Source organism: Rhipicephalus sanguineus, chromosome 5 (assembly GCF_013339695.2).
Source record: "Rhipicephalus sanguineus isolate Rsan-2018 chromosome 5, BIME_Rsan_1.4, whole genome shotgun sequence".
NCBI classification, from domain to species: Eukaryota; Metazoa; Arthropoda; class Arachnida; order Ixodida; family Ixodidae; genus Rhipicephalus; species Rhipicephalus sanguineus.
The window spans coordinates 72,260,510-72,280,352 of NC_051180.1; the positions used below are offsets into that span (position 1 = coordinate 72,260,510).

The following is a 19,843-nucleotide window of genomic DNA, read 5'->3' on the forward strand; positions in this document are numbered from 1 at the left end:
AAGTCATCTTTTCCTGCTCCAAAACACGCTTTCGGCTGCTTGAGCCAATCAAATGGCTTGAGCCAATCACATCGCTGACACAGTCTCCTATGTGTTTCACCGAGTAACCATGAAAAAACGCAGTGATACAAAGATCTTTGAAAACAACGAGCTGTTTTCTACCTTTTGCCTCCAAGCGCATTTTCTTGGCACATCTTTCTTGTCCAAAATTGGTGTACGATGATGTACACTAGAGGCACGACATGTGCAAATGTAAGGTGCATACCTGCGTTACAACAACAAATGTATGACTCACCCACACGATACAATCTAATAACCAGGTCGATCACATTGCTTGTCATGGCTTCCTCATAAGCCGTACATTTGTGGGGACAGTAGAGAAAAATGACTTCATACCTTGTTGTTAGTAACACTAAATCCTTTCAAGGGAGTAATCGCAATCGGCCACTTCTTGTAGAGGGCTTCATCCTTTGGAAATGAAAACACTTGCATCTTGTTTCCTCTCTTGTACTAGCTTGAACACATAGGCACACAGCATTTATTTGGCATGTGGAAGCCTGCATGACGCAAAACGGGCATTAGAAAAATGAGCACAGAAACGACAGGCACAATGAACTAGCCACGCTGCAAAGTGCTGCTGGGAGACGACAGGACAGAAATTGCTGGTACGAGGACACTGTGGGGGTGGCAGGGTAGGTGAATGGCCAAGTAGGACTGTGGTAGCTGATGTCACCAGAGAGGGCACAGGCCTTGAAAATTTTTGGAAAGCGTTGTTCCTTTCGTGAGCCCACGACGTGCTGCTGCTGCAAACTTTTCTCTCCCTCAGCTCCTCGTTCATTCATTCTGCGTCTCCTCCTCCTTCGGTTTGCCCTCATCACTTTCCCCCTAGCCAGTGCTCCTCTGTTGTGAAGCGTGCTTGCTACCTCGTTTCACGGCGGGATTTCCCGGCAGTCGCGTTATAAACCGGTCTGTCATCTTGGTGGGGTACTACACAGTAAGTAGCTTGCGTGTACATGGAGTTCTATGGGAGGGCAAATGGGAGTCAGAAAAGGCCGTGTTATAGCCAGTCCTGCACCATAACCAGTTATGTTATAAGTGGTCTGTACTGTAGTCTTTTCTGTTGCTCATTTTATTTTATGAGTCCAGAGTTACGCATGTGCCTTTTTTGCTAACCCAGGTGATGTTCAACGGACACACAGGCCGAAAAGTGAACGCCCAGATATTCTTGGGGCCTACTTACTATCAGCGGCTGAAGCATATGGTGGACGACAAGATCCATTCTCGAGCCCGAGGTCCTGTCCAGATTCTTGTGCGGCAACCCATGGAGGGTAGGGCTAGGTAAGCTGCAAACAGATGTGCCCACAACTGAGTTTAGACTTGTCCTGTGCACTGGTGCGGTAGTAGGAGCATGGCTACAATTGAAAAAGAATGTCACCGAACACACTGCACAACAAAAACCATTAACTGTGTCGGTGAAACCAAAAGAAAAACTCCTTGGTCCCTTATCAATTGTTAAGACGACTTTGACGACGGAAGCCTTTATGTTTTGACTTCATTTCATTTGCAATTGTTCTCTTCCTTTCATGTATGTATTACTATTATTTGGTATATCAACCTTGTAAGCTCTTATCAGTTCTTATCAGTCTTATTTATGTCCTCTTTATATGTCTTTATCTGTGTCCATGTGACTCTACGTGATGATGATCACGACGACGATGATTACGTTTATTGCGTGTTTCAATTTTTTTACTCGCGTGTTGTCGCTACCGCTCAATGGTCACATTCCACTTCTCACGAGGCACTTAAGGCTTTCACCCTAAAAAGAAAAATAAGGGAGCACATAAACCATGCACAAAACTGCTTTGTTGGCGCAGCATCTTGATGATTGTAGAGGGCGCGTGAAATCACTGATGATTGTAGAGGGCGCGTGAGTGCCAAGTGCATATGGAACTCTAGCCAAATTGGTTATGGGGCGCCCTCTTGGATGGAGTACAAAAAGGCTGCATGGGTAATAAACTGGGTCACTTTTGCTGGGGACTTGGAGCTTGCGTATTGATTCCGCGGCCCTCGGGCTTCGGCCTACATCCTCGGCTGCCTCGACTCGAACCCGCCCACCACATTGTGTCGGAAGTTGGATGCCAGGTTCGTGCCATTCAACATGGCTAATAAGGACGCTTCAGTTCCTGCCCTTGCTGCCGCCAGTCTCCGGAGCCCATCCCCATTCTCCTTCGACGATGCCGGCGAGTGGCTTTTCTAATTACCAGGGATGCAACAGCTGCGCCAATTGCACCAATTTGATACAATTCCATATTTTTGCGCCAAGCTGAGCCAAAACTGTGAAATTTGTTAAAATTGCACCACGCTGCGCCAAAATGCCCGACTAGCTTAAAATTTTTCTCAGTTGCGCAAACTTGAGCGAGAAATGGAGGCCGAGTTGGTCATCTGCAGTGTGGGTGTCGTCATACAATACAGACGTGCAGACCCTAACCATAACCCCCTGTGAAAGAAAAAAAAAAGTCAGTTTCACCGGAAGGACGAAGCAATGAATGCGATAGCAACAAATTGTAATGCTATACGAAGTGAGGCTGGCAGCAAATTTTTTTGTATCCGATCTCGCGTAACTCTACAAAACGTTGGTGTAAGAGAATACGGCGTTTCCAGGGAAAGATGCTCTCTGCATGGTGTCTTCGCATTGAGAGCGCAGCACGTAGCAGGATATACGAGCCGCTCGCTGATGGCTGCCGAGATAGTGACCGCGCCCTTAGAATCAAAGTTCAAAAGTTCGTGCTCGAGCGACAGCTCCCCCCCGCCCGATGCTTCGATGGCAGGCTTCCCCAGCGGAGTGGTGTTATCGCATGCACCCTTCAAGCAACGGAGATGGGCTGGCTCGTTTGATATCTGCTTCAGTTGCGTTCGTTGCACGCACTCGCGCGCTGTAGAACATACTATGCACAGGGGTATGTTATCAATTTGGACTTTATACGGGAGATGACGGCAAAAACTCGTTGAGGTGTCCATATCGTTGCTATCGCAATAGAAAACGACAGTAGTTCTAAAATTTCCTGATGCTTGTTTTATTGCGTGCAGAACGCCTTTTAAGCCACTTTTGCCGCAGTACACTGCCTGCGGAAAAAGCATACTGAGATTTAGAAGGGTATTAGTACTAGCTGTCAGGGACACAGCACATTTTGTTCCTTAATTACTCATTCGTGCACGCGCCGTGTAATTACAAGTACTAGTGGGATCGCTGACGTCTAAAAAATTATTGGCAATCATTTGGAGCTGCTGTGTATGGCGTTTCTGCGGCCTTGAGAAACAATAGACAAAAGCGTATGCCAGTTTTCTTTTTTCGCTACCCCCCACTTGCTCCTGCTTTATGAATTTCCCAAATGTCCAGGTTGCCAGGTTCGCAGGTCCACATTACTAGCATTTCCAGTGCCTGTCGAATTATTTGACAGGTCCTGCAAATGCTAATGTGGACTTAGACATTGTTTGCACTGTGGGTTGGCTCAACACCCTGGTTTTATTGAAATAGGAGTGTTCACGTGCACTGTGCACGAATTAGCTGATGTTGAATGGTGTTTACGTATTTTTGTTTTCTTTTGTAAATGTAAGCCTTCTTTGTTATACTGCTCCAAATTTGGGATTTCGGGCTAAAAAATTCAGGTTTTTTTTTCGCAACCTGCTCCAAATTTGGATTTTTGTGCTCCAAAAGCAACATTTTGCTGCTCCAAAAATTGCTCCAAATCATATTTCGGCTGTTGCACCCCTGAATTACAGGAATTCAAAGACTATGCCTTCGCCACCGGCATACACGCTGCGCCGGACGAGACAAGGGTTAGGACCCTCCTCTACTGCATGGGTCCACGGACACTCATCGTTTTCAATTCGCTCATGTCCAACGAAGACGTGTACAAGTCTTGCATGGAAGTCACCCGGCGGCTTATAAGCTACTTCGTGCACTCCGTAAACGAGGTGTACGAGAGCTCTCAGTTCCACAAGTGGAGATGCAACAACCAGGCGAAACCGTCGACAGTTTCTTCACAGCGCTTTGGAACATGGTACGCAAGTGTAACTACCTGTCACCTGCCGTTGAAGAGCATCTTGTTCGCGACCGTTTCGTCGTGGGTTTGTCACATTCTCACCTCTCAGACAAGCTGCGCCGCACCCCGAGCCTCTCCCTGGATGACGCACTTGTGCAAGCCCATCAGCACAAAGATGCCGAGCGCGAAATGTGATGCCTGTCATTCACCGATGGGCAACCACTGACGGCAGCGCACGTGGACGGGGGCTACTTCGCGTAAACCCACGCAGCTTGCACGTGGACGAAACCACAGACAGAACTCTGGCAACTTTGCGTCACGTGACCAGCCCGATGGTTCACAAACCAGCAACAGCAACGTTGGCGAAAAGTGGCCAGGGTGGGCAGTGCCACTTCTGCGGTCACGAAGTTCACTGACGGTCCGACTGCCCAGCTGCTAAAGTGGTCTGTAACCACTGCAAGAAGCGAGGCCACTTTGCGTCGACACGTTGCTCAAAGAAGCACCTCGGATCTACGGAGCTGCACTCCGTCACGGCGGTGGCTTGGAACGGGCAGTACGTTGAAGTTCGGGTCTACGGGCGTCCTCTCCTCTTCGAGGTGGACTCTGGTGCCGACGTTTCGGTGGTTCCGCATACATTTCCTGGCTGCCCAGCCATCCTCGATAAGCCACGCGGCGAGGAACTTTTCGGACTCGGGAAACAATCCCTGAAGCTTCTCGGCACCTTCTCCGCGGTGCTGTCTTACAGAGGCAGGCAAGTCACTGAGTGCCTCTACGTCATTGTGGGACAAGAGCGGCCCCTTCTCGGCTATCCCGCCATAGTTGCCCTTGGTGTTGTCAAGTTTGTCGGCGCCGTCACACCAGCTCTGCCGGACACACCACCTCGGGATGTCCCTCCAGCCCTTTTCGCCCGCTTGGGCACGTTCCCAGAAGAGTGTATGACCCATATCAAGCCTGATGCGGTGCTGTATTCTCTAAGCACAGCCCAGCATATGCCAATACCCATAAGAGACATAGTCAAAAAGGAGCTTGTCAAGATGGAGCAGGAGGGCGTGATCCGGCGCATTGATGAACCGACGGACTGGTGCGTGGGCCTTGTCGTCGTCCCGAAGCCTACGGGGGGTTACCGCCTGTGCATAGATTTGACCAAGCTCAACCAAGTCGTTCTGCGGGAACGCCACGTACTCCCGACCGTCGACCAAACCCTAGGACTGCTAGCCGATGCCTGCGTTTTTTCGAAGTTGAACGCAACTTCAGGCTTCCACCAAGTACGTCTGGCGCGCGACTCCCAGAAGTATACGACCTTTATCATTTCGTTTGGCAGGTACAGTGTAGCCCATTTATAACGAACCCACTTACTGCAAAATAGCGGTTATAGCGAAGTGATCTTGATTTCCCGTCCCAATTTCCGCATTTTCAATGCCTTTTAAGTAGAGCTGTGCAAATAGCAAAATTTTGGGTGCGAAGCGAATTCGAATAATAAAGATTGAGTGCAAATCGAATCGAATAATTTCGAATAATTTTCTAATATTTCTGAAACATTTTTCGAGTAATTCGAAGTGAAATTACAGAAAAAGTTGCAGAGAATCCCTAAGTATGTTCTTGTGAGATAGCAACATGAAAGTGTTTCTTTTCGCTAGGTTGATGAAGCGCTGGTGGGGTCATATTTCATATTTGTCTTTCTTATCAAGAATGAGGCAATGTAGAGGCCGAATTGTATTTATGTACACGATTTGATGCAACCAAAGTGTTGCCGACAACACTTACACGTGATAGGCAGAGATGCCATTTCCTCAGCCTCTTCTTCTCTTTCAACTTCTGTGGAAGGCCAACTGATGTGGCAGACAAGGGTGTGCTCCCTTCAAGTCCGGAGTTCCAAATCTGCCTCGTAAACGTCGATATATAAGAACATCTGAAATTTTGGATGCTAAAAAGCTTCTGCGTCCGATTGTTCGGACTTCCTGCCCAAATTTCAGGTCCAAAACAGCATTAATTGAGCCCCCAACTCTGCCACATCTTTCATCTCCATATTGGAACCAGCGTTTTCTTGAGTTAATATATTTGCGACCGTAGCGGAGCTTGAAAGGCAGCTTTGCCGCAATACGGGGGTGTGATGAGGTGAAGCATATTGAAAATCTAGGGACCACTTTCAAACGGACGTTGACTGTCTCTTGGCTAAGTTCAACCGTAGCGGACCTTGAAAGGCAGCTTTGCCGCAATACGGGGGTCGGAGGAGGTGAAGCATATTGAAAATCTAGGGACCACTTCCAATCAGACGTTGACTGTCTCTTGCCTCAGTGCGACCGTAACGGAGCTTGAAAGGCAGCTTTGCCGCAATACGGGGGTGTGATGAGGTGAAGCATATTGAAAATCTAGGGACCACTTCCAATCAAACTTTGTCTCTTGGCTAAGTTCGACCATAATGGAGCTTGAAAGGCAGCTTTGCCGCAATACGAGAGTGTAATGAGGTGAAGCATATTGAAATTCTGAAGGGGTCACTTTCAATCGGACGTTGACTGCATTTGTCTTTGGGAAGTTCGAATAGTTTGAATAGTAAAATTTCAGTGCGAATCGAATCGAATAGCAAACACTATTCGAAAAATATTCGAAATTTCGAATATTCGCACACCCCTACTTTTAAAAAGTCCACTTTTAACGAAGTAAAAAAATGTGACTCAGCGGATATAGCGAGGTTTTTGTCGAGAACAACAACAAAAAAAAAATCCATCAAACCACCTTTCGAGTTTTCGCGTGAATCAACTAGGCCGTAAAACTGCCAGTTCTTGGCTCCCGGCAGCCGCATCGCCCCACTCGGCTCGAATGCTTGCTTCACCGCACCACACGGTCGCCCGGTAGCCGCCTCGTGAACACTTCCCATTCTTTTTTCCAGTGCCAGGCGGGCCGACCGCCACGATCTTATCTGATTTCACGGCGTACTCCTCTCTTCAGAGAGGAGGTCGTGGGGGCAGCTTCAGAAACTTTGTGACCGCTTTAGATCGGTTCCGCTTGTGGCGCCTCATTTTGGTGAAAAAGCGAAGCAAGTTGGTGCGCTCCTAAGTTGCTTTTCTTCCACGGCATGGCGCCACCAGCTAGGCCTGCCTAAGCCTGGCTGGGCGCTTCGCCAACGGCTCCGCGCAAACCTGTCGCACGCAAAGCCGTTCTTTCTTTCGTGGTGTTCAGTCAGCTCAGTCAGCAGAAGCAGCCGTTCCGTTCGCACATGTTGTGCTGTGTCTCTGTTCACAGGTGAAAAGCGGATTATCGCAGCGCGCTTGGACTTGAACACAGTTGAGCAGCAGAAGCATTCGTTCGCTCGTGCTGTTTCACTGGTGAAAAGTGGATTATCGCAGCGCGCTTGGACTTGCCACGGTTGCAGCTAGGCCTGCCCATGTGAATTGGCGAACTTTACGACAATGTCGAGTCAAGCGATACCCGGAACGACTGCCTCATCGACGACCAAACGAAAAGTGCTCTCTCTAAAGTGAAACGTGCCATTTTGGACGAAGTTCGGCAGAAAATTAAGAAGACCAACATTGCGCAGAAGTACGGCATAGCACAGTCGACTTTGGCGACAATCATAAAAAATGCGAGCAAAATTGATGCCGTCTTGGACGACGACGTTGGCAGCGGTGAATGGAAGCGGATCCGCGCTGCCACTTACTGAGATGTCGAAGCGGCGCTCTACAAATGGTTTGTAGACGCTCGTGCCAAGAACGTCCCGCTCAATGGGCCGATCCTGCTAGCGCAGGCCAAACGTCTGGGGTTTGCTCTCGACCACGAGAACTTCAACCTAGGCAACGGATGGTTGCAGAGATTTAAAGACCGCCATGGGATCACATGCAAGAGCATTGTCGGTGAAGCTGCATCCGTTGACAAGGACGGTCTCCAGCGTTGGATGGTGAAGCACAGGAGCCGCATTCTTGAGACTTACACAGAAAGAGATATTTACAACGCTGATGAAACGGGTCTGTTCTTTCAGCTGTTGCCTGCAAAAACTCTCGCGGCGAAGACTGATAAGTGCATGGGGGGGGAAAACAGCAAAAATCGCATCACAGTGTTGGTGTGCGCAAAAATGGACGGCTCCGACAAGCGGCCGCTATTGGTCATCGGCAAGCCCAAGAAACCGCGGGGCTTCGCCAAGGTGCTGTCAATGCCTGTCGCGTACACACACAACACAAAGGCGTGGATGACGGGGGAGATATTCCGGAAGTGGCTGACAGACTTTGATAAGGAAATGTCTGCGAAGAAGCGCAAAGTGCTGGTCTTGCTGGACAATTGCAGTGCACACCATGCGAACGCACATCTGAGCGCTGTCGAGGTACTTTTTCTGCCTCCAAACACAACCGCCAAGATGCAGCCGATGTACCAGGGAGTGATAGCAAACTTCAAAGTGCATCATCGCCGCCGTGTCATCGTGCGTCTGCTCATTGACATCTGTACAGCCGACAGCGCTGCCGACCTGAAGGTGCCGCTAGTAAAGGCAGTATTTTTCGCAAGCGGAGCCTGGCGGGATGTGAAGTCTGAGACCATTCTTCACTGCTTCGAGAAAGCAGGTTTTTCGCAGGGAAGCAGCGCTGCCGAAGAAATAACAGCAGAAGCAGATATCGATGCTGTTGCAGCGGATGGTGCCGCGGCAGTGACAAGCTTGGGGTAGCTGTGGGAGGCCACGGACAATGCAAGCCTTGTCCCAAACGGGTTGGATTATCTGGACTTTGCCCTGGCGGATCAAGACCTCGTCGCAATGGAGGAGCTCACCACCGATGAACTCGCCGCTAGCGTCTCCGAAAAGGGAACGGCTGCAGATAGCAGTTCCTCGGACGGCGAAGGAGACGACGTTGGTGCGCCTCAGCCTGGGACCGCCGGAGCAGCTCTCGCAGCTGTCGACACACTGCGTATGTACTTGTGCACCGAACCGGGCAGTTGCGATCTGATGGACAACGTTGAGCAACGTGTCCTGAAACGCATGCTCGCGAAACACGTGCAAGGGACCCTTGATCGCTTTTTTCAGAAAGTGTAAATAAAATATTTTTGTTGGTCTGCATAATGTTTGATTTTTTTTAGAGTCCAGATATAGCGAAAAAGCGGTTATAGCGAAGTAATTTCAGATTCCTGCCAACTTCATTATAACCGGGCTACACTGTACTGCTATTGCTGCCTCCCATTTGGCATAACGTCGGCCTCAGAATACTTTCAACGTCAGATGTCTCGCCTGCTGGAAGGGTTGGCCTGTGTGGTTAACCTCATGGACAACATCCTTGCGTTGGGCCCCACCACAGAAGAGCACGACCAATGCCTCCAAGAAGTCCTCGGTCGCCTTCAACAAGCGTTGGTCGCCCTCAACGCTGCCAAGTGCAGTTTCGGCGTGTTCAGTGTACGATTCCTTGGCGGCAGCGGTGGTGCCAATGGCATCGCTCCCGATACAGTCAAGGTGGTGGCCATTCAGCACATGCCAGCTCCTCAGGACGTTCAGGGGGTCCAATGTTTTCTTGGTATGCTCATCCATGTGGGTCGCTTCCTCCCGGGTCTCTCTCAGATGGCTGCACCGATCCAAAGTCTCCTGAACAAGACTGCAGTCTGGACATGGGGCAGCGCAAGCCTCAGCATTTAACAAGCTCAAGACCATGCTGTCCTTAGACATCTGCCTCCAAAGGTACAACCCTGCACTCCTGACAACTGTCTCCGCAGATGCCAGTTCTTTCGGGCTGGGTGCAGTGCTACTTCAAGACCAGCCATCAGGGGATGGCCAACCAGTTGCATACGCCTCTCGTGCACTGACAGATATGGAACGAAGATAGAGCCAGATCGGAAAAGAGGCACTGGCTGCCGCCTGGGCCATCAACAGGTTCGACGAGTTCCTTCCGGGCTTTCGTTTCAACCTGGAGACCGACCATAAGCTGTTGTTCAAAAGTCTTGGAACTGCGGACCTCAACTTCATGCCACCCCGCATCCAGCGCTTTCGCATTCACCTCCTCCAGTACCAGTCCAACATCAAGTACCGTAAAAACCGGAATATAGGTCGAATTTTTTTTTTTCAGAAAACAGCCCTAAAAAGTCGACCCCCATCTTATATACCGGTCACAGGCAGAAAAACTTCGCAAGTCTGGCCACTATGGGCAGTTGAAGTCAACCGTCTCCATCGCCATCGCAATCATCGGCGTTGCTTTGTTTACTACCAGCTTTGTGCCGAGGGCAATCTCATCTTGCACTTTGTTGTTGTCTTGTGAATCTATTTGGGCTCCGAGGTGCTTTTTTTCTTGTTCTCGACCGGTGGCCGATGACAGTTCACCGTAGAGTTCAAGAAAGCAACGATCGAGTTCGCGAAGGCACGAAGAAATGTGGTCTGAAGTGTGTGAAAGGTGTGTTGGGATGCTAGCGCACGTGAACGCGAGCAGGAGCCATGAGTCACAAACAATAACTGAAAGTTTATTTTTGCACGGGTGTTCTCGCTGCTCCAATCTCACCGGATACTATTTCTTTGTTGCTTCCTGTGATGCCGGCCGCTCTGGTTGCAGCGGCACATATGGCTATGATCAGCAGGCAGATCGAGTGCACCACAGAAGAAGTATTCACTACTGGCGGACGCTGAAGCACCACAAACATGCAGCAATCAGAAGAAAACTTCGTTTCAGTGCCAGACTGCAGCGTATCTAGAGCTGGAGACGAAGGTTGCACAGTTTAAAGGGACACTAAAGGCAAATAACAATTTATGTCAGAATGAAAGCTCAATGTATGACAACTTCTAAAACGGCAATATTATCAACAGCAGTGCCCTACTTACCGAGAAATTAAGCTAAATGTATCACACGATGAGCGCCACGAGTGGGACATTTCTGAAGTGATCCCAATGACGTATGGAAGTCGGCCTACAATAAATCGCTAGTAATCAAACTAGCAGCAGTAAAAAAAGAACATTCCGAGCATCAAAAGACGTAATAAAATGCTGTTTGTTCGTTTCTGCTTGATTCATGGAAAACAAAACCTCTGTGGCGTTGCCATGGGGAACGGCGCGCGTGGTTCAAAGGTTCCGTTTTCGCCGAACTGTGCCTCGCTCGTATCAGTGGTAGTTTCGGGAACGCGTACTGCCGTGCGTGTTTTGCGCGCTCGTGAAAGTCGCTCTGATAGAAAGTTCGACAAAATGCCGCATGCGTGTGATATTGCCGGATGCCCGAATGGTGCACAACGCCAGTGCTGCAGCAAGGAAACCGGTGTGTCTTTTCACTGGGTGCCGCAGAATGAACCCTTACGCTCAAAGTGGCTTAGTGTCATGCCATTGCGCCAGTGTGCTAAACAGTCAAAACCTCTGCGTGTGTGCTCGCTGCACTTTCGTACTGAGGATTACGAGACCGACCGCAACTTGGTGACGGCTTTGAATGTGCCCATCCGAGCAAGTCTTTGCCGCAGCGCCGTTGTTGCTACTGTGGGTCCCGCTACTTCCGCTCGGCTGCTACTAGTGTCGGCGGCCGCGCAGTAAAAGTGGGCAACGTTGGGCACGGCATCAGTGACGTATGAGAGTCGTATTTTCAGGCGGGAGGTTTGAAGCGCGCTAACGCGATGCGGACCACTAAAAACGTAATTTTATTTCAAAATAAGCACTTCCTTGGCACAAAAGCAGCACTACGAGGTTTCTGGACCGCTATTTCAACAATCAACGTCGACTTAATATTTGCCTTTAGTGTCCCTTTAACCGAGAGCCGCGCTTGCGTCGTGATTGCTATCGGGGACCTCAAAGTGCATTCAAATTAGTGCTGTCAAGACGGTCGTGACGTTTTACAAGGATAATGCTTGAGCCCATATTTTGGCTTTCTGCCATGTGGAACTTACGTGTAAACACACGTGTAAATAAATGGCATTTTCACTGTGCACCATTTGAAATTGCGTTTGCTTCACGGTAACGGCACCTTCTTATACTTTGGCCATTCCATGTACTTTTTCTTTTTCGGTTTTCAGTAGTCAGAAGTGGGGGTTTCGACCTATATTCTGGTCCGACCTATATTCTGGTTTTTACGGTATGTGCCTGATAAACAGTTGGCTACCGCAGATGCACTTTCGCGAGACCCGGTCGCCAAGCTGCCAGTGACTCTAGCCGTCGACAAGGTGGAGTTGTACATCCAAGAAGCACTCCGCGCTATCCCTCCCAATTTTGCGGTCCTCCTCGACGACTTCTGAGCTCACCAGGCTGCAGATTGAGAGTGCGCTCAGCTCAAGTCGTACTTCGAGCAAGGGTGTCCTCGGAAAGAGAATCTGCCTGTCAGCATGGCTCAGTTTTGGGCTCATCGTGCGGAATTCATTATTGGTGACGGCCTCCTCCTCTGCAGGGGACACCTACTGGTGCCCGCTTCTCTGCAGAAGCACGTCCTGTCCCTCATCCACGATGGACACCTCGGAGTCAACCGTTGCTGCGCCATCGCCAGGGGGGCTGTCTGGTGGCCGACCGTGGGGAGCCAGATAAAGACCATGGTGGAGAACTGTCCCAACTGTGCCACCGCGCGGGTCCAGCAAGCAGAGCCACTGCTTCCTATAGTGACGCCTAGCCACTCCTGGGAGCGAATTGGGGTGGACGTTTTTCATCACGAAGGAGCAGACTACCTTCTTGTCGATTACCACTCAACATACCCGGAAGTGCTGTCCCTCCGCACGACAACGTCCACAGTGGTGATCTCTATCATCAAAAGTGTCTTTGCAAGGCATGGCGTCCCAGAGAGTTCGTCAGCGAGAACAGACCTCAATTTTCGTCGGCAGAGTTCTGCGTCTTCTCCCAGAGTTACGGCTTCTCTCACATCACCAGCAGTCTCAGGTACCCGCAGTCCAATGGCGAAGTCGAGTGGATGGTGCAGACTGTAAAGGAACTTTTCAGGAAGTCTCCAGAGTGGCCCTTGGCCCGCTTGTCGTGCTGTAATGCACCTGGCGTGTCCAGGTACAGCTCCGCTCAGCTGCTCATGGGGCGCAGCCTCAGGACTTGCCTTGGTCCCACCAGCCATGTTGCTTCCAGGATCCCCTCATGCTGCCGACTTCCACAGGGGGGACACTGCCCAACGACGTCGCCAGTGTCAAGATTTTGACCGTCAGCATGCTGCGCAGGAGTTGCGTCCCCTGGGAGAGGGGGAGAGAGCCTAGATTCGCGACACGGAATGTGCTGGCACAATTCCTCAGCCTAGCGCAGCATCCGCACTCCTACGTGGTCCAGACAGATGCAGATGCTCTCGTTCGCAACTGGAGACACCTGGTTCCGTAGCAGTCTCCGTCATCAGGTGGTTGTGACCTCGGCAGCTCCAGTCTACTGTCTTAAGGATCCCAAAGCCCACCACAGACTCCAACTCACCCAGAACCTGTATGCAGCAGTCCAGCTCCTAGGGTGGTCGCTCCTCTACCAGTCGCATCGCCACCGGTTTCCCTTTCTACTCCCTCAAGACCGCCTGTGTCGGTTATGCGCACTCGGTCGCGTTAGGCCACCGGTGCAGCTGAACTAGTAGAGAGGTCATGAGACATCTGTGATTACGTTGCATACCTGATAGCGCGGTGTTGCTTTCTTTTATTTTCCCAAAAGGGGGGGTGTAGAGGATGCGTGAGTGCCAAGTGCATATGTAACTCTAGCCAAGTTGGTTTTGGGGCGTCCTCTAGGATGGAGTACAAAAACGGTGTATTGATAAAACTGGATCACTTCTGCTGGGGACATGGAGCTTGCGTATTGATTCCGCGGTCTTTGGGCTTCGGCCTGCATGCTCAGCCGCCTCGGCTCAAACTTGCCCACTACAATGATAGTGTCTGCAATAGGATGGTTTTGTTAGATGTGTTTGCCTTACTCTAAAAATCTTGACAAATATTTGCTGACATTTCACACTTTATGAATAGTGTCAGTGAATCTTATTAATAAGGCTCTAGTGAGGTTGGCACCAACAAACTCATTAGAGGCTTTCTGCTAAGGCAATACAAATAACATGCTGTTTTTCATCAAAACATTTTAAGGGGCTTGCAGTAATGTGACAAAAGCTTGGTTGGTTTATTTGCATTAAATCCTCATTAGCACGGACTCTCATCTCCAGCCTAACCACGGGATAGAAGGTCCAGCTCTAAGTGTTAGGGCTGCTGCAGGAGTTCCAGCGAGAGTGACTGCCACTCCGCTATTGCACGGTGTGACCAGGAGGAATGGTCAGGTCCACACATGCTTATTTGTGTGGTCAGTCAAATAAGAACCCCTAAAGGCTGTAACATCAAAATGTGTTTGTGTGGGGGGGGGGAAGAAACAAACTCTTTTACCTTCTTCCTACTTGCATATATCCCTTAGCCAATAGGGGAAGCATCGTTTGCACTGTGTTTTCACTCTGTGAGCAATTTGGTGGAAAGAGGGTGCAATTGAGACTGCAAAGTCATACACAGGGCTGCTTTGCCCTTCGTTTTGGATTGCTCGCAGCCACTTTGTTGTGGTCTCGCGCAGCAGCAATAATCTGGAGGTCGACCTTTCTTCTCTCTCTCCCTTTTTTTGCTTTGTTCCCATTCTTACTAATTGCACTGTGAGTTGTATCAACTTTGACCAAGACAATTGTTGCTATTGAGCAGGTACAATGAGTGCCTGTGCTGCACTCAAACGAGGCGAGCATGCAAGCACACAGCATTTCAGCAAGATTGGTGCTTGGCAAAAACATAAACATGACATAAATGGTGAGATTGCGGCTCTTTTCCTCACTGTGTTGGCTGTTGTGTAGGGCAGGAGCGCGGCGTAACCCGCGGCGGGCCGACGGAGACATGGAGGAAGGAATACCAAGGAGAGGCCCTATCGTATTTCAATGCATTGCGAAAAGTGTGGCGGAAGTGACGTCAGATTTATGGGGCAAACAAACCGGTATGGGGCAAACAAAACAGCAGACGCCCCGCGGCGTGCTCTCCGTGGTGGTTAGCTTCTGCGCAGACTTGTAGTCCCGGCGTAAACTTAGCGCGTCTTGTGCGGTTCGCACGCAGTAAAATGTTGCAAGCAGACGTTTACCAGGCTCTTCGTGCGTGGCAGGCCCGAGCGCTGCGTGTTGAAATTCTTCGTGGAGCGTTTTTGTGCAACAGTACAGAATACCGGTACGTGCCGTGATCAAAAACGTTCAGCCCCTGCATCATCGTATTCGAACTCACTTAGCAGTGACTTACGCGTTCTGCTGGGTGTTAGGCTTTCCCTTTCTCGTAGCCCGATTTCCCGATCTGTTGCCGGATTAGCGGTTCTTTGTTCGTGCATATGGAGTGAGCGTAGTAGCTATTCGGCGCAACGCCAACCTATAGTTGACGTAACTGCACGTCGAAAAGAGGACACCGCTGTATTGTATGCGCGATCGGGCACGTAAAGTTTGTAATTCCAGTACACACACAACAAGCACGCAGCGAGCGCACACCGCACAATACATACATCACGTAGTCCGATAACAACAACATAAGTTTATTGCCCTTTCGCTGAATGACACAGCCTCTAAAAACGCATGATGCCTTCGGCGCATGTTATGTACGGCGCGTCAGACGCCAAAAACAAAAGTTCACGTGTGTTCTGAGTTGACACAATGAGTAAGAAGCAACAGAGCGCACATCGGAGAGCTTCCCATGCAAATAACATGCATTAGTGATCAGCAATGAAGCGAACGTGTACGTACAAATGAAAAGCGACACCCGGTACTTTCCGCAGTGCACGCGATTTGCACCGGGTATACGAAACCATACGCAACATCTGGGCATTGCGTAGCTTTCCTAAAGAACACACACAAGGAGCAGCATGCGTGAATCGACAGCGCCGCTGCGCCGCTTGCACAGCGAAAAAAAAAGAAAGGCTCGAAACGCGCATGCGCTTGCAAACGACACGGCAGAAATCGCGAAATGTTTCGAGGCTCCCTCGCTAGGAGGCGATGCGGGTGTTTGCGATGTGGAGGCTTCACGAATGTGACGTCAGGGCCTCTCCTTATTTTTTTTTCCTCCATGGACGGAGAGGCCGAACGACGGGAGGGCACGTAAAGTGACGATGCGTAGACCAAGCTTCGGCGAGACTGACGGGAGACTGCTCTCCCACGTTTATTGCAGGTGGTTTTAAGGAGGGGGAAGAAGGGCTATTGGTCAGCGAGGCACGGGTCACATGACCTAAATGGCCACGCCGGATTGGTGGTAGCAAAGAGGCATGGAAGAGACCCAGCTCCACCCAGTAGCATGAATAGAGAGCTCAACAGCACTGGTGTCTTAGCATGTCACCAGGGGTCGCGCGAAACAACATTGTCCCGCCCTGGGAAGAATTGCATCCTTATACAGTCCTTGAAGTATAACTGGTGTACATCAGCAAACACTAAAAAAATTCACATTCAAGTTCCTATTGAGATGGGACCTGCAATAATGCAGAAGTTCAGTCCTAGGAGAACACAAACACAACCTAGGTTACAGAAAATTCATTTCACCAACACCTAAAACAAGTGCCAGCTTGCACTGTTCACTGAACATTCACACACGCACAGTGGGCTGGGGGCTTACGTGTCCGCTGTGGGCGACGTGACCCAGGCCCTGCAGGAAAACTTTGCGTGCTGCGGCTATCGGGAGCCGACTTCGAAGACCCATTCGCATCACTTCCCTCCCCCGTGTTGGACTTCGGTGCATTGACTGTAGGTGAGGAGGAATATTCAGGACCTTCCTCCTGAAGTCCTAGCGGGTGATACTGGGTCGCAGGCAATTGAAGCTGCGCTTCAGCAGATGTAGAGTCGAATGGCCTGCGCAGAGAACACCTGGTTGCTGGTGCGCAATATTGAATGCAGCCGTCGACCGCGTCCGTTGACGATGACGTCCTGGAGCTGGCGCAGCTCGCTGGCGTCCTGCTGCCGTAGCGCCAGAGGCAGCTGACGCAGCTTGGTGGGCACTGGCACAATGTGCTGCCGCCTCTTGGCCCAGTGGACGTGGTCCTTGACACGTCCCAGGGCTCCGCCAGGCAGATGCTCGAACCCCGGAGGTACACCTGCAGGAAGCTGCGAAGAAACTGGTGTAGCCAGACGACACATCAGTGTTGCGCCATCGATCAAGAGTCCCAACTGCTGGATGGCGTCAAGCCCCAGCAGTGAAGTGCCGTGTGCTGTCACGTAGAAGGTGACAAAGGCCCGTTTGCCATGATGCTGCAAGTCTGTGCGAAAATAGCCCAGGACGGGTATGCGGTGCTTCGAAAAATTTTTCAAGTGAACTGGCGCTCGCAGCAGGCGATGCTTCGAAGCGAAAAGCGCGTCGAAGTCCCTCTTCGCCATGAACGATGATGTGGCTCCGGTGTCCACCAACAATGACATGTGGATATGTCCTCCTATGACGACAGGGATACGCAAGTCCCTCGGGCCAGTCGGCACAGCTTGGACGGATAGTACTGTGGCAGTGCCGGAGTCAGCGTCTCAGACGGGGGTAACTTCCTGCACCGACGCTTGTCGTTTACGGCACACTGCCGCGAAATGCCCTTTGATGCGGCAAGATTGGGAAGTTTTGTTTTTGGCCGGACAATTTCTTGAAGTAGCCGAATGCCCTAACTTGCCGCAGTGAAAACAGGGGCCAACTTGAGGCTTGGGCGCAAGCTGTTGCACTTGATGGCAGCGAACGCAGTCTTGTCTACCCGCCATCGAGCCCGCGCAGCCATCTTAGATGCGGCCGCCCGACTTGGGGGGGGAGGCCGCCGCCATGTTGAGTCACATGCAGGGCCAGTGAAGCAGCCGACCCGCCATTTTGAGCCACTGCGACGCACTGGATGCTGCCGCCGTAACCGAAGTGCTAGCCAAGTAGCCGCTCATTTTCTCCGAACGCCGCGTTGGCTTTGTTGAGCGCCTCCAAGTCGCATCCAACTTCTTCTGCCTTTTGCAGCCTAAGGGCTTCCCCGTAGGACAGAAGTTTGGCCCGTACATGTGCGTTGACGACCCCATGAATTATCTGGTCACGCATTCTGTCATCGTAGGTAGCTCCGAACTTGCATGACAGGGCCTTTTCTTTGAGCGCGGCGACGAAGTCGAGAAACGTTTCGCCGGGCAGTTGTTTGCGGCTCAGGAAAAGGTGCCACTCGGCTAGCACGTTCGTCGTCTCGGCAAAGAGCCCGTCCAGGAATTGTAGCAACGTGTTGTACTCCGTCGTCGCCGCCGCTTCCGTCGTCAACACCGCACCCGTGCCCAACGCCGCTGGCGTGCTGGTTGTGCATGGTGCATTTTGGATGCCTTGCGCTTCGAGCTGCTCCTGCACGGCGAAGTATTTGCGCTGGCCCTCGACACCGAGCGCGCTGATAAGTGCTGACGTGCGTCTTTCGTCCTCCCAGCCGCTTCCGCCGGCCGCCTTCAGGTGTACCTGGAAAATTTTTTTCCGTTTATGTCACAGAATAGGAGGCGTGCCGGGCACATCGAGGAATGGAGGAAGGTTGGCGAAAAGGGCTGCCGTGTGTGCAGGAGGTAGGCAGTAGACTCAAGCAGGAAAGTGGCGTCGTAGAGGAAGCCGGAGCGGGAACAAAGAAAAGTCAGGTCGACGCCAATTAAGCAAGCAGGGAGGACAAAGCACCGACGTGCAGGAGAAATGTGACGTGCATGTAAGTGTCACTTACGTCGTGCTCTTTCATGCGTCGCCTGTCGTAGTAGCGTAGTGGTTCAACTACCTCGTCGCCATGTGTTGTGTAGGGCAGGAGCGCGGCGTAACCCGCAGCGGGCCGACGGAGAAACCGAACGACGGGAGGGCGCGTAAAGTGACAACGCGTAGACCAAGCTTCGGTGAGACTGACGGGAGACTGCTCTCCTGCGTTTATTGCAGGTGGTTTTAAGGAGGGGGAAGAAGGGCTATTGGTGGCTATCGATGGCGCCTTGAAGCTCAATGCCCGGACGAAGTAGCACGAATACAAATGCACGCCAACTTTCAAGCCAACCTACGCACTTGTAAAGACGAGCAATGCCACGCCAAAAAGCTGGAAAGATTGAAGCAACGCCTCACACCGCGGTTACCAGGCTCCCAAAAGAAGGTGGTGTACAACCTGTCCTCGTACCAGCCCGACGGCCCTGAGATGGCAGTCCTGAACCTCGGTCTCAACTTCAATATGGGTCCCTCAACAGACACGAAGTTGGTATGTGCTGCTGAGCGTGCTGTCTGTTTGGTCGACCAGTCTCGCCGTGATGAGGCTCACACACGCGTTGTAAACGTCTTGCTGAAGCTGCGCACTCAACCCCCGGTGGCCCCCTTGTCCCAACAGGAGCGTGATGCTGTCAAGAGGCTACATGAGAATCATGAGATTGTGATACTTCCTGCCGACAAGGGTAATGCTACGGCCCTTCTCGACAAAAGCAAGTACATCGAAAAAATGCACTTGCTTCTGAGTGATGAACAAACATACGCCCCGGCTGCAAGAGACGCTACACCTAAGCTACAAAGGGACTTGCAAAAACTTCTGTCCGACATCTTCCGCATGGTGCTGCCTCCACACAAGCAGCTGTATTTTAAATTGCTTTGCCACAATGGATCAGCTCCAGCTATATACGGCCTACCGAAGGTACACAAGACCGATATCCCCCTGCGGCCTATAGTGGACTTACTCGCTCCCCGCTCCACAGGCTATCAGGTTTTCTTCATAGGGTCATCTCGCCCCTGGTAGGCAAGGGTGCTACTTATATACGCAACACGTATGACTTCATCGAAAAGGTCAAAGACACAATAGTCGATCCGGACGAAGTCTTGGTTTCCTTCGACGTTGTGTCACTCTGTGTCAATCCAAACTACGCTGCACACCCTTAATCGCAACGAGGGTAACCTTCCTCCGATGTATGCCAGGTGTCTTGGTCACGTGATGCACCGCGCTTAAAGAAGGCGAA

At 51.0% G+C, this 19,843-nt stretch overlaps 1 protein-coding gene across 1 annotated transcript in view; it reads left to right on the forward strand.

Moving 5' to 3' along the window:
- The window catches only part of LOC119393748 (DNA-directed RNA polymerase II subunit RPB2), a 208,431-nt gene that overhangs the window by 154,012 nt on the left and 34,576 nt on the right, over nucleotides 1-19,843 (forward strand). The window contains exon 12 of the mRNA XM_037660880.2: nucleotides 1,178-1,338. Coding sequence (XP_037516808.1) covers nucleotides 1,178-1,338 — 161 coding nt within the window. The remainder of the gene's footprint in view (nucleotides 1-1,177; nucleotides 1,339-19,843) is intronic.